At 41.3% G+C, this 14,689-nt stretch overlaps 1 protein-coding gene across 2 annotated transcripts in view; it reads left to right on the top strand.

Moving 5' to 3' along the window:
* The window catches only part of rhbdl1 (rhomboid, veinlet-like 1), a 57,596-nt gene extending 48,166 nt beyond the window's left edge, over positions 1 to 9,430 (top strand). For both annotated transcript variants that reach the window (XM_080788385.1, XM_080788386.1), the window contains 3 exons: positions 4,815 to 4,915; positions 8,186 to 8,246; positions 9,046 to 9,430. In XM_080788385.1, coding sequence (XP_080644511.1) covers positions 4,815 to 4,915; positions 8,186 to 8,246; positions 9,046 to 9,317 — 434 coding nt within the window. In that variant the 3' untranslated portion in view covers positions 9,318 to 9,430. The remainder of the gene's footprint in view (positions 1 to 4,814; positions 4,916 to 8,185; positions 8,247 to 9,045) is intronic.
* Positions 9,431 to 14,689: the final 5,259 nt, after the last annotated feature.

Genomic DNA, 14,689 nt, shown 5'->3' with positions numbered 1-14,689 from the left:
GCTTCAGCATGACAGTAGAACTGTAATTCATTTGTTTGTGATTTTTACATTGTGCTAAATGTGACTTGACTTTAGATGGAGAGCCTGCAAATGTATTTCTCACAGGCTAGCAAGGTTTTGCCACTTCTTCAACTCTTCTTGCAGCAAATGTATCTGGGGGGTGTCCGTTTTGGTTCGATAAAGGTCCTGAAAGACCACAGAGCAGGTCCTCTCAATGTGGGTAATGGCTAAACATCGGACGTACAACCATGTCGTATGACAGGATAAACGAGGCTTAAAAAACAAATTTATCATGGGAAAAAAAAGAGAAAATGTTTTCATGCTGTCCTCTGTGTAAAACCTTCTTCCCTCAGATCTCTCTTTCTTTCTTCCTCAGTCTCAGCTTATTTTCAAAATCTCAAAACATTCTCCGTCTCTCTTTCAGCCATGCCAACACCCTATACCCTTTCTCTTTCCGTCACACTCTTTCCATCACTCTGTCCCTCTCTTCTTATTTGTACTTGGCAAATAAATCTGATCAGGCATTTCCTCAGTTTATTAGCCAGTAGAGGCAGCCTCTGAGTGGACGAGTGCTGACTCCAGCACATCTGAACACCAGGGCCTGAAGATTAAATGCCTGGGGGCTCTAGATCAGTCTGAGGCGAGTGTGTACAAATAGAGCAACCTGAACGTAGAATGAAACAAAAAACAGTATTGGTAAGGTAAGTAGAAATATCCGTCACTGACATAGCCCCAGAAAGGTGAATTTGTAAGCCACTGATTTGCTTTTCATGACCTAAAACCTATAGTACCAGCATTTCCATTCTTTTTCAATTTTTAACAGTTTCAAAGTGTTCCTGTGAAATGAAGTCGCTATTGAACAGAAGAGCCCGAAAGCAAGCTCAAGTCCTTTTGTTGTTGTGAAACATGAAAAAATAAGTTGGCATATATAGTAGTGTTTAATTAACTTAATAAATAGGCACAAATAGCTTAGTAAGGCTCCAAAAACAAGTAATGGTCAAACCTGGAGGTTAATTTAACTCTCAGAATAAAAAGAGAATTGATGGTTTTTAGCGTGACTTTTTTGTGGATTGGTTCAGAGGAAAACTACTTTGTGGGATGCTGCGATTGTGTAGAAGCAGCTCTGCGTGGTCCTAACTGAAAACGTGCCATCTGCCTCATAACGTCCACCAACGGACTAACGCTATCAAACCCCAGAAGGAAATAAAACACTGTGTTAAATGCCAGATTTCCTTACACTAACTACTGCCTGAATCACGTGAATAAATCACTGCTCATTGTCCTTGCAGTGTCCCTTCTCCATTCTCCTATTGACTGAACAATCAAGAAATGCAGCTCGATGCATGTTAATGTTCCTGGGCCTATCCAGTAAGCTCCTGCAGCCGTCGTCTTTGGCGCTTTAAGATTGCAGTAGGTGGCAAGTGGTTCTGGGTGTGTCATGTTTCATTTCAGATGTTTTCTCAAGATTGCATCACCTGTCCCATCTGCTGTTGTGACATGGGCACATCATTCTCATTCCTCTGGAAGTTTATTCTTGCAAGATTGCTGGACTAAGTATGATGAAACACAGTAGATAGCAGATACTAGTGGAACAAAATGAATCATGGACAATATACTATGAGACCTAGCAGATCATGTCTGTCTGTCTGTCTGTCTGTCTGTCTGTGTGTGTCTGTCCCGCTATCCAAATATGGAGTGTGTTGCATCAGCAATCACTCAGCTCCATATATGGGCACAAAAGGGGCCAGGTCCACTCAGCTCCATATATGGGCACAAAAGGGGCACCATATAAGGAGTCCCCAAAGCAGCTATACGTCCAAAACCCAAATATGTACGAGCTGCGTTTGCTTCCCGCGTTTGCGCGTCTTACTCGTTTGTTTTTTCACTTTAGTTCCATTTACAACATCGCTTCTAGATTAGAATACCGTAGTTGAGATGTTGATGTAAAATGAATACACTTGATATATGATATTGATACTTAAATAACAAGTATCAAGATGACGTTTTACTGAAACTTTGACAAGATCTATCAAGTACAGAATTATTCATATAGCACTCAAAATATGTAGACATCAGATTAGTTGCTCCTTGCACAATGGCCAGTGATATTTGAGCAGAGGAATGATTTGTCATATTTTGTTTTCCTTTTTCCCCCTGTGGCATTTCCTCTGCTCTGCTGAAACTGCTGCTTGCGGCCACCTGAGTGCTGGCTACAGACAAATGTTGTTTAGCACTCTCAAGCATATTGTCCTGGGATCCCCTTACTTTACTGTATCTACCGGCAGCTGAAAAGTGCAAAGTTGCTTGGGGGTTGCCCCTGGAAGTGCAGGTGTTGTGGTGGATATTCCATTGCTTAGAAGACGAGGTTGCCGCTGTTGAGCCATAATTTATAATGATACGTGTACACAAAGGGATTTCGGCGACATTGGTGACGACTCCAGAATTTGAATGATAGCGGCAAGCGTGCTAGCTCCTTGCATAAATAAATGAATGGTAAAACCTCACGTCTCCGCTCCTGCTGAGCGAGATGTCCCTCAAATCCCCCACATAAGCAGGCGAGCACAGATGGCAGGTTTTGTTTAATATTCAAAATATATTCTGCACAGCATTCACCAAAGCAGGAGAATCTGAGCGGTTTGAGTCCTTCCCTTGGAACACTTCTCTTGGCTTTGATATTGTCCCTCACTTACAAATATGGGTCAGTGCTTACTTGGTTTGCACGCCTTGTCATGCACCGAAATGAGCCGATCTACAAGCTTGTGTGTGTCACTGACGTGGAACTAAGTATGAATAAGACTCAAGGCAGATTTCCATTGTGCTATTGTGATTATTTGGCACTCACCTACAACTCCATGTTTTGTTTTGTTTTCATGGCATTTAATTACTAATGAACCTATTTCTTGTTGGGCTTTATCTTTACAAGTTCAGAGATGTACCCGAGTTGCTTCCATGACTACCCCAGACTGTCTGAGACTGTCAGACTGCCTACGTATTGTGGTAAAGGACATAGGAAGGAGACTACTAGGACATCTGTATCTCCACATGCTGCATTGAAGTAATAATTGAATTGCAAAATGCCCTACGTTTGTGAAGATCCGGAGGAGAATAAAAGACAACTACAGTTGTTCTAATTCAGTTTATCCATTGCTTTGAAGAGATCAGAGAGCACATATGCCGCACTCTGTAATTGCAATTTCTCTGAAACTGGTAAAAAGAAAAAAGACGGGCCACTTCTTTACAAATCGTGAGATGCGACATCTACTTCATCAACCTTCAGATGCCCCATAAATCCACGTGAAGTGTCACACGATGGGAGATGAATGACTCAGGAGCACATTGAGCTCTGAACTGAACTCTGATTATCTGTCATGTCGTGATCATCATCACCACCACCACCACAAACAGGCTGACGAGGCACGTTTTAAGAGAAGCGCTGTATATTTTCTATGTACCCCCTCCAACACACAAAAACACGCACACAGGCACCAAATATAATGTTACAACATGCATTATAGATCTGAGATCATAACTTCGACAACCCCCCACAGCGATTAAACGGAGGCTGTTTTGTTTTTATCAGTCCTCCCTGCTTCCCTTATCAGTTAATTTGCATAATTAACAGTGGCTGACGCTGTGTCATGAGCAACTGCTGCCGCGGTCGTTCTAAACACGAAATAATGTCCCACTTATTACGAGCGAGTGTCACTTTAGAGCCTCACTCGCGCTGTGCACCATCGGCACGTTGTGAGTGAGGGGTGCAGTCGACTGCATTCGGGGTGTTTGTCTTTAGCAGCACACAGGCAAACTGCACTACAAGATGCTGGACAAAAACCTCCCTGTCCCCTGGCTGTATGTTCAGTATGTGTTATCTCTTAGCTTTGACACAACCTGAACTTCCAACACTGCACTGCACTCAACCTACAATTACATTAACAAAAAAAAGAAGAAAAAATAAAATGGCTTCTTGCCATGCCATACATATCCCTGATTAGACTTTTCTCATGAATACCAGAAGAGGCGTTCCCTTGTGAACAGGAAAAGCTCAAATTAAACTCAAGTGAGGAGGTGGGAGGGGAGTTGAGTACCGGGGTGGTCTTTGCTGCAATTCCCTTTTTGTCCACAGGCACATACAGTATGTCCTCTCTCTATTTCTTTCTTTTCTCTTCTGAAGAATCCTGAAGTAAAATATAATTTATTCCATCTTGCTTTTATTCTAATGAGTTTGTTGGACTGTTTATACAAGAGGAGGAGTTTATTAAAGAGGACATTGTCAAGCAGCGGGGAGTACAACGTGTGTGCTTTTTGTGAATCAGAACGTGTGTGCCTGCCTGCGTGTGTGCGTGCGTGCGTGTGTGTGTGTGTGTGTTGTCTGCCCTCTGCAGGTTTGTGTATACACACATGTGGTGGTGTATATACATTCGTCATTCGTGTTTGTGTTGTAGATGTAAAAAGAGGTTATGTGAAGGTCAGCTGATGCAGCAGTGGTGTTCAGACAGACGGGGTGTTTTCACACAGCTTTCTGGGAATGTTGGAGGAAGGTGACTTGAACTGCTTTGTGATGGCTAATCTAACCATATCCTCTCTCTCCCCCTCTCCCTCTCTCTCTCTCTTTCTTCCCTGCTGTGCTCCACTCTCTAAACATTATCTCTCTCCCTTCACTCTCACTGGCTCCCTCCCTCTGTTCTCCTTTCCCCTGCATTGCACCCCCTCCCTCCTCATCTTGGAAATATACATTCACACCTTCTCTCTGTCTGTCCTGTCTGTCTTGTATACATACATACCGTACATCTATCTCTCTCTCTCTCTCTCTGCAGGTTCATTGACAGTGTCCATCACAGACATGCGTGCTCCGGTGGTGGGGGGCTCAGGGGGGGTCTACGCTCTGTGCTCGGCGCATCTGGCCAACGTTGTCATGGTAACTGCCATCATCACCACCTTCCATTGTTAATGTCTGATAACGGTATCAATGGGGGGTTGAAATGTCATTGCTGCCCGCTTGGAGGGAGGGAAGGAGGGGGGGGGGGGGAGAGAAAGAGAGAGAGAGCTTCTCTGCACCATCACAGCCGGACAAATTCACCTATATTTTGGGGTTTTGGATAATTCATTTTTTTACCTTTTTGTTTTCATGCATATAAGTGGTTAAAGCTTTAAACTCTTGAACCCCATTCAACCCTCCTTTATTCCCTCTACACCAAATCTCTTTGACAAAAATATTACAATATCTTGTAGATCTGCTATTTTCTCCCCGGAATAGGCACACCTGGGTTCATGTGGTTAATGGAAGCACTCTGACAAGTTCATATGAATGCAATGAGATAAGGACTTTTAATAGTTCTCTAACAAGCATCGTTTTGGGGGGAGTAGCACCATGGCATATATCTAGGGGCCACGTGACCTCGTTTTATCAACCAAATGGAGGGGGAAGTGACCCTGATGAGGAGCATGCGAGGAGGACTTAAATCCAATATTTTATATTGCTATGCCATTTAATTTACACGGTGGTCTTGTAATCCTTATTGATCAACCCCCTTTAAGGCAGCACTTAATTCTTCAGTGGAGTCTCTTTCTTAATTATTTATGGATGTGTCCAATTGTTTTCACCTTGAACATTAACGTATACAACCATTCCCTTGGTGTAACTATATCTACACACATATGTCATTACTGTCGGTGTAAACCGTGTATGTCCTAAACCGACAGTTTTCAGGAAATGGGAAAAAATAACATGTTCCAATCAATCCAGTGTAGTTATTATTTTGTTAATACTTTTCATTGGTTCAATATTTATAAACACTTCAGGAATAGAACAAATGGCAGATCTACAAGTTCACAATGTGTCACGACTTGCGCTTCAGTGCATAGTGAGCTTGTAAAAAAGAAGTTGAGATATGGATACAAGATTTCTCCCCAACAGCAACAATATGCACGTGCACACACACACACACACACACACACACACACACACACACACACACACACACACACACACACACACACACACACACACACACACACACACACAGGCTTGTGTTAAATGTCCTTAGTATATTCTGTCAAGGTCTCAAGGCAGCATACGATCTCATTAATCACTTTAGCCTAGACCGTCACTAAAGGCTATAGGAAAGTGACAACAGAAATAGGAAATCAAAGCGCAAAAGCAAGAGTTTCTAACTTTGGTCTACGTGACTTTGTGCTGATAGCAACCAATTGCAAACAGTTTGTTTGGTCTAGTGTGCTTGATGACTGGTTCTGTCTACTAGTAGGAGCCCTCAAGGAATGTCTTGGCTCAGCTCAGTTTAAGGTTGTACAGTACGACGGGAAACATATTTCTATATACAGTTACCGCAGTTAAGCTCAGTTTAGTTTTTGAGGCCAACTGTTTGCATGAGTCCCCTTTGAATTAAATCTGCCTTGATGAGCATTGCAGTGTTTTTCTCTTTTGTGTAGCTTCTTTTCTTAATTCAATGCGTCAATTTGTCCAAACCAATCATCCAAATGTAATTTTCTATACCGAAAACAGCTGGGCTGACAATTTGATTGAGAGTGCAAGGCAAAATGTTTTCCTGTCAGTCCGCGAAAGAATGCTGCTGTGCGTCTCAGCAATTCTTGACTTCATCATCACCATTATGATAACAATTTATACCATTGAAAACTGACTGTCCTTTATAAAGATTGCATGAGAGTGTATGTCAAAGAAAATTGCCTTTCAGCAGAAAAGAGCATGGCACCTGGCTGAGTTAAGATAAAGATTACAGAAACCTTTATTGATCCCCGGGAGACATTCAGGTTTCATTGCAGCAAAAGAAGTAAGACTGAAAAACAGGTAAGGGTCAAGAGCCAATGAAAAATTAAATAAATACTAGAAAAGTATGCTCCACGTTACAGATCTACGCCTGGGCAGGTTTCCTTCCCTGGCCCAGCAAACTTTGGTCATAGCGACTTGGAATAGGATCTGAAAAGTCTAACTCATACTTCTTGATCACATGACCCCAGAGATAATGTGTACCGATTTGTGTGATCACATGTGATCTATAGGAGTAGTAGCCAAAAGTGGTGCTATAACAGACCAATGTGATAATGTGGGGCAGAGAGCTCCTGCTCTGGCATCCAGGGAGTGTGCGTGCAGAGTTTCACGTTGATCAGGCCGACATTGCCAGAGATTAACTGTACACAGACTGGTCTGGTGGAGACAAATATAGTATCACCAATGAATGAATGGATCTACGGTATATGTACAGACAATCAACAATGAATATTAGAATATAGTACAGTATAATCACCAATGAATAATAAATTCATGAATCTACGCTATGTACAGACAATCAACAGTGAATCTGTTCAGTGAACCGTCTGTTAATCACCCGTATATAACGGTAACGGTGTCAACACACCTTCAAAAGGGATCTGTCCAGGTTCTGTAGTGTTCGTTCTCTCTGTGTTTCTCTGTGTAGAGTCGAAACCAGAGTCAGTAATCCCATAGAATATTACACACAGTGCAGGTTTTAAGCTCTCACATGGGGGTCAAGCTTGGTTGTCCACATCAACACACACACACACACACACACACACACACACACACACACACACACACACACACACAATTATTATTGGGATTTTATTAGCACTGCCAATCCAGTCATATTAAACATCGGGGCATAGCAGTGTTGTTAGGACTCCATTTTATTGACTTTTCCTGGCCGTCTTTAATCTTGCATGGCAGTCGCCTTTGCTTCCCTTTCAGCGTAAGGAGAGGGGAAGAAATCTCTGACACACCCCAGGGCTAGGAACTTAAGGAGGGGTGTGATTGGTTTCTGATTATTCATCCCCATGCAGGAACAAATGTATTATTCTAAAGGCAAGATGCCATTGTTTTTTCTTTATCCCAGGAGAATCACAGGGGCTTTTTATTGTCCTGTTCTCACCCCTCTGTTAAACTATCTTAGCCCCCTGATTAATAGAATGCCACTGGAATGGAACCAGTAAGTGGAGAGCAGCCAGGTGTAAAATAATGTCTCATATACAGTAGGTGCCCCTTGACTGCCCATATGAATATGGATCGTCTCTCTACAGTCTAAATATGTTCAACAAATTAGAATGTGTGTCATCCTGCTAAACTCTTAATATGCTATTATTTTTACGTGATTGCTTGTTCATGTTACTTGGACATTTTCTTTGCTCATTTCAGAACTGGGCTGGGATGCGCTGTCCATACAAGCTCCTCCGCATGATCCTGGCATTGGTCTGCAGTAAGTTACATTCTTATTTACATTTTCATTCCTAGCTAAACATTTAAAAATAAAGCACTACACATGTTGTTCACAGTCTAAGAGGCAATTGCCATGAATCCTACAAGTGGGACTTATATTATAGGATCCAATAAGTGCAGGCTACATCACTTACTGTAATAATATTTAATGACTTAGAGTGAGTAGTTTTCAAAGGACTAGTCATACTGCATGACTGTCTGTGTACAGCACATGAGAGCCAATACAATATGATGTTCGTTAGCGAGCAATATGTTCCCTCCATCTGTCCGTTATCTCACTCCCGTTTTCGAATACAATTATCTTAGTTGTGATGCAATGCTTTTGTGGACTGCTGCATTTAGACGGCTATGTTCTACCCTATTCAGCCTCTCTCACTAGTGGTCAAATAGTATTACTTTTGATGGTAATTTCTCTGCATTCATTTGGGGGTTACTTTTTAATCCTCCCGGGACCCATCTTTGGCTATGATTCAAATGTGGAATAACCTTACAGGATGTAGCTCAGCTTTAACCATCATTATATGCTCATCTCCCTGCTGGCTGATAGCACAATATAAACCCCACTCTAATCCTTCTCTCGCCTAAGTATCATGACTGCCAGGCTGAACTCAGACTCTCACCTTGCTGATTCTGTTGCCGTATATATTGACCATATTTACACAGAGGCTATTGTGGTCTTACTTCATACCCGGGGAGTTTTGGGTACCCCATATCCACAGAATATGAAGAACAAAATGGCCACCATGTGAATATGGACTATTGTTTTCTGTCGTTCACAGTGAGTTCGGAAGTCGGCCGGGCGGTGTGGCTGCGCTTCTCGCCTCCGCTGCCCTCCTCGGGGCCTCAGCCCAGCTTCATGGCTCACCTGTCGGGGGCAGTGGTGGGTATAAGCATGGGGCTGCTCATCCTGCGGAGCTACGAGGAGAGCCTGCAGAAGCAGTGTTCCTGGTGGGTCATCGTCTTCTCCTTCATCACTTTCCTTCTCTTTGCAATCTTCTGGAACATCTTTGCCTACGAGCTGCTGGGTGTGCAGATTCCTCCTCCCCCCTGATAAAGGCCCCCCCCCGGGCCCCAGGCCCAAACCCTGCTTTGTGCATCCACGTTTTTCTGCACTGGCTACCGTAAACCACCCCCCCCCCCCCCGCCCCCTCCTTTCAAATTCGAACCAACCGATATGAATTCATTCGATATACTGAAGCCAACCAAGAATAATTATATAAATATTTTCTACAGATACTTTGCAATTCAAAGAAATACTTCTCTTTTATTAAAGAGGGATTACAGTAGCAAGAAGTACAGGTGACAGTTCCTCATATCCACTTTGAGGAACATCTCTCTTTTTATATGTTGAAATCCCATCCACCTTATTGCTCTAACCTTTCACAGAGCAATTTGCTGTTGAACTCTTTTATTCTGAGGGATTCCATTATAGACAAGTGCATTCTGCTTACCATTTAAAGACCCTGTGAATGGAAATCTCAAACTCAATTCATGCAGGCCTCTGACCAAAACTAAAATAATGGTTGCAAGTTATATGCAAAGGTGCTAGACAAATATTCAACAGCAGCAACTTATGAAACTTTTTTTTTTAAATTGGGGGTAATGCCAAACAAGGAAGCAGTGATGAGATTAAGTTTTGTGATATTTATTTTAAGGCCTTTGGGTTTACAATGGAGAGAGACACGGAATAGTGGTCAGAATGTTTGGGGATGCCATGAAGAAAAGAGAGGTAATGAGTGGGACTGTGACAATATGTTTGAATCACCAGAATGCCTCATGAGATATTTAGTCAGATATTTCCCACTGTGTATGTATCTGACTCGGGTGGGGCACTACACTATTTAAAAAAATACATTTTAAGCATCTATTAACCATATTCACACAGTGGCCACTGGTGGTGGGAGTATGAAGTATGAGCAAAATTGCTGGTGTGTGTGAATATAGACACATACCCCTAATTTAGACCTGAGGCTGATTATAAAAATCACACTTGAGCGGCGCCTCACTTCTTTAAACAATCATCGTATTCTAAACAACAATTAAAAGTCCATAGACTTGGCTGCCGCATGACGTCACGTGCGGTGCTGTTTTTGTTTTTACGTAATTAAAAGCCTATATACAGTAGGCCTACTATAGTTTTGGCTGCCATGACACAGTTTTCCCGAAAAGCCAGACGTTGGAGGGGGTTAGCGCCCATCTGTTCTGAAAGGTAGAACAACGTATATAATGTAGGTGTTTCAGGTCTAAATGGGTTCACAACTTTTTCTTTGTTACCTCAGAAACAAAGGCCAAGTGTTGCACCTCAAGTATGAGATCTCATTCGAAATATCATATTAAAGTGAGAGTTTAGCAACAAAGAGATCTTGTTCAAAATATACAATAATACTCTATCTCTCAAGTCTCTCTCTCCCTCCCTCTCTCTTCTTTTCTTAGTTGAGTGCAGATGTATGTATTATTTATATTTATTTATAGAGATTTTCACTTCATGGGATCTTTAAATCTAGGAGGGCACAAGTTTTATAAAGTCCCATCCCTAACATACATACACTGTGGATATGGTACATATTATATTGCATTATACAAGACACCTGTGATGGAAGGGAAAGAGACAATGAAATGGGTCTAAGAATATTGGCATTCTTAACTTAATTATTTATTTGGTGGTTGTCTCTTCAGCGAATGAGCTTCATCTATTAATGTGGCATAATGCTAGCTACAAACCTGCTAAAGTAGCCTACTGTGTAAAATATATCATCTCATGCTCTGTGGATCGATCTGACTGAGACAAGGACACAAACATGTTGCAGATAGAGGTCTTCTCTGTCTTCTGAAGACAACCACAGCTGACTGAAGTACAGAGTGGTCTGAGAACGCATGCGCATACACACACACACACACACACACACACACACACACACACACACACACACACACACACACACACACACACACACACACACACACACACACACACACACACACACACACAGGCCTCTGCCTATTCTTTAACAGACTGAACTGGGGAGGGCACGGATGTGACCTCTAACCTCCATGTCCCAGAGGGCATTGGGGTCTCTGTCAGGCCCAGTCTATACCTCAGTTTCACATTCTTAGGGACTGTATACTTTTGTAAAGGAATGTATTCATAAAAAAGAGTGTTATTAAGTTATTTCTGTTTTTCATTTTATAGTGGATGTGTATATTGTATGTTCATAACTAAGAGTATATTTATTTGTATTTCTTTTCCTTGTTTAGGGGGAAAAAACGTTTCAAATGGTGCAAACTTCATGCTAAGATTGTTGTTCTTCTGATAACTGTTACTGTATGGCTTTGATCCTCTAAAACATTATCTGTGAGGCAAAATCATGTTTTCTTGGCAGAGCGCCAACGACTCCACTTGTCCACTTGACATCATAAATCTTTTGTGCTTTACAAAATAAGCCATAGAAGAACCAACTCACTGAAGGCAAAGGCTGCAGAGAAATTAAAAATAAATGTATTAATTGGAATTGCTGGTGAGCTTGAGTGAACATTGTTCATTCTAGAGTTGGTGTGGCCAGAGACTGAATAAGAGACATCAGCATTCTGAATATTCAACTGTTGAATCAAGCTCAGGCTTGGCTCGCAATTACATTGATTCATTTTTTCCCCCTCCCTCTCAATCAATAATTAATTGGACTTTGGCTGCTATTTATGCATTTACCGATCGTGATGGTTGGTCATAAAACAGCTGACTAGTAAACGGAGGTAAAAGGTTTGCCATTTTCAAAATTATGCATTTTAGTCAATCAAACATAACGGACTGAAAATATTTCCCAGTGTATGACATATGCACTTGTGATAGAAACTTGTGCACCCGTTGTGATTATTGCTACAGTATAAAATTACAATATATACAATAAATAATGCATAATTAGCCTTCGATGATGATAGAGTGTAACAATGGACCCAAATGGGCTCTTACGTGGTCCCAAATTTGTTAATCTTTACACTCTAAGAGTTACATTAACATTCATGATTTGACTGCTGTTTTCCAGCAGGTGATGGGAATGAAGTGCATGCATCTTAATTAACCGGGTGGGGTAAAGTTAGCCAAGCGTATTTTATGAACCTGGCTGTGGGCTCAAGCCAAACACAGCAATGTCATCACGACTAAGGAAGGCTGTGCCCTCCCCTTCCCTTCTCTGTTATTTAGACTACAGCTCAAGGGAGAGGAGTTTAAAGATGTGATAGAGGTGCGACTGTCATCCCTGGCTAACATAATGTGACAGTTTGGGTGGTACCAAAGCGAGGCTTATGAAAGATAGAGGGAGAGCAGGAATTAAGGAGGCACTCCCCATAAAACACCAGTCTAGGCTGTAGAGTAGTTACATGCTTACCTTTGTGTCTTGTTGCGTGCACATCACAACAATTCCAGTGTCAGGATGATGTATGGTCACTGCAAGAGGGGAGGCGGTATTTTACCAGGCCCAAAGCTACACTGTACATGTCACGTCTTGTAATGAGTAGATCTGACAGGTTGCGTGATGTTTATTTAACTGCTATTTATGAGTGATATTACATACTGTAATTATTTGGTTTAAGAAATGCAACAGGATCCCCTGGTGGAGAATGGCTGGACACAAACGGGGGGGGGGGGGGGCATAATGATCAAATCTTAATGATTAATAGTTGAGCAGAATGCAGAACCAATTATGCAAGCATTCATCTCTCACATCAACACGGTGAACCCCTTTATTGACTTCATTCTTTCAAATTCAACGTACAGTTCTGTTACTTTCACCTCTGTACTTGTTCTTATTCTGTAATGCAGCCTAACGTACTGTAGCAGCATACTTGAGATCTTCTTAACTACTGTTTCTTATTCCCGGTTTCTGTATGTCACCATAGGTGTGCGTTTTTGAAGGGCACTAGCCCCATCTATGCCCAGCTTTGAGGCTCTGTGTGAACACAAACATTGGCTTGTGATTGGCTGATCACCCCATAGCGATGATTTGAATGCAAAGGCGCCAAAAGTGATTGGCCAGAATGACTTTTGTGATGATTTGATAGGCTGAGCACGGAATGTGATGTATGATGATAAGAGCGCCCTCACTTCACACAAGTGTGATTTTTTCCTATTTATTAGATTATTTTTGTTGCATTTATTGTGTAATGTGTTTATCTGACGTGTGCCATAATATTCTTGTGCCATCAACATTCTTTGATGCTTTCTTCAGGTATCGACATCCTGATACATTTCCAGTTGCTGTTGTACATGACCAATGCCTTGTTATGTAAATCCAAAACTACGCAAAGCCTAAGGCCACAATTATAAGGAAAGAGACATATATCCCCCATACAGTGCATTGTATTTCAACTAAAGATGTTAAGGCTACAGCAATTAACTTGTTTCTGACCAGGCTGCCTTCCCTTAGTGTAATTGAACATGTTGCAGTCTCAGTGCAGACACTCTAGAAGAGACAGACTGTATCCAAGAGTCATTGGATGCTCACCAGCTCCTTTCATTTTTAGTTTTTAGATTTAGCAAATAATAATAATACTGGTTCAGGAGTTCTCTATGCCAATCCTGCTCCAAAATACAGACAATTAGCTTGACCCTGAATTATTTCCCACATTTATAGAAATCTTAAAAATATATAAATAGATAACTGGGCATTAAAATAAAAGGTACACATTACAATGAAGGCCAGACAGGGGTCCCAGGACACAACTTTGAAGACTTAGTACACTGAAATGGCAAGAGTTCAACTGCCACTCATTATCCAACTTTAAAGGCCACTAAATTTCAGTTTAAAATTACTATGTAATTCAATGCCGCCCAATGTCATTGTGGTCTTTATTAGTCGACTTTCTGCAAGTCGGAAACAAGATGCGACTTGGTTAAAAAATAAAAAGCAAGTCTAGTATGGTTTTTCAGTTTTTAGTTTGTGCATTATTGTGAACGTTCACAAATACGGAGCCATGAGTATAACTTGAGAGTCAACTCTTGAAACAAGTGGTTTTTCCGTGCTATAATTTGGTATGAAGTCATATCTGTGCTGCTGTGGTAGTTTTCATGAGCTGCTTATTTGCATTAATACAATGGTGCCAAGCTTAGGAGGTTAATCTCCAAACCAGACCAGAGGTTGTACTAATACAGCGTTTACAAAAAAGTAATACAAAAAAAGCTATTTTTCTCTGGGTCATGAAGAAACTAAAGGAAACCTAAATTTACATAAATATGGATAATTTATATCAAAGTCCCCATTAATTATTTCATGATCTAATTGTACTTTTTAAATGTTCTGAACAGAACCATTTTATATTGTATATATATATATATTTTGGTTTTATTTTGTACTGTTCATTGTACTTGCTTTAATTTAGAAACAATATAAATAAAGAACAATACTGTGGCAACATATCCATGATTCCACTGCT

This window comes from Protomyctophum bolini, assembly GCF_963924005.1.
Source record: "Protomyctophum bolini genome assembly, chromosome: 18".
Lineage (NCBI taxonomy): Eukaryota > Metazoa > Chordata > Actinopteri > Myctophiformes > Myctophidae > Protomyctophum > Protomyctophum bolini.
Note: the sequence above shows the minus strand (reverse complement) of the source record. Positions and strands in the feature narration are given on the sequence as shown.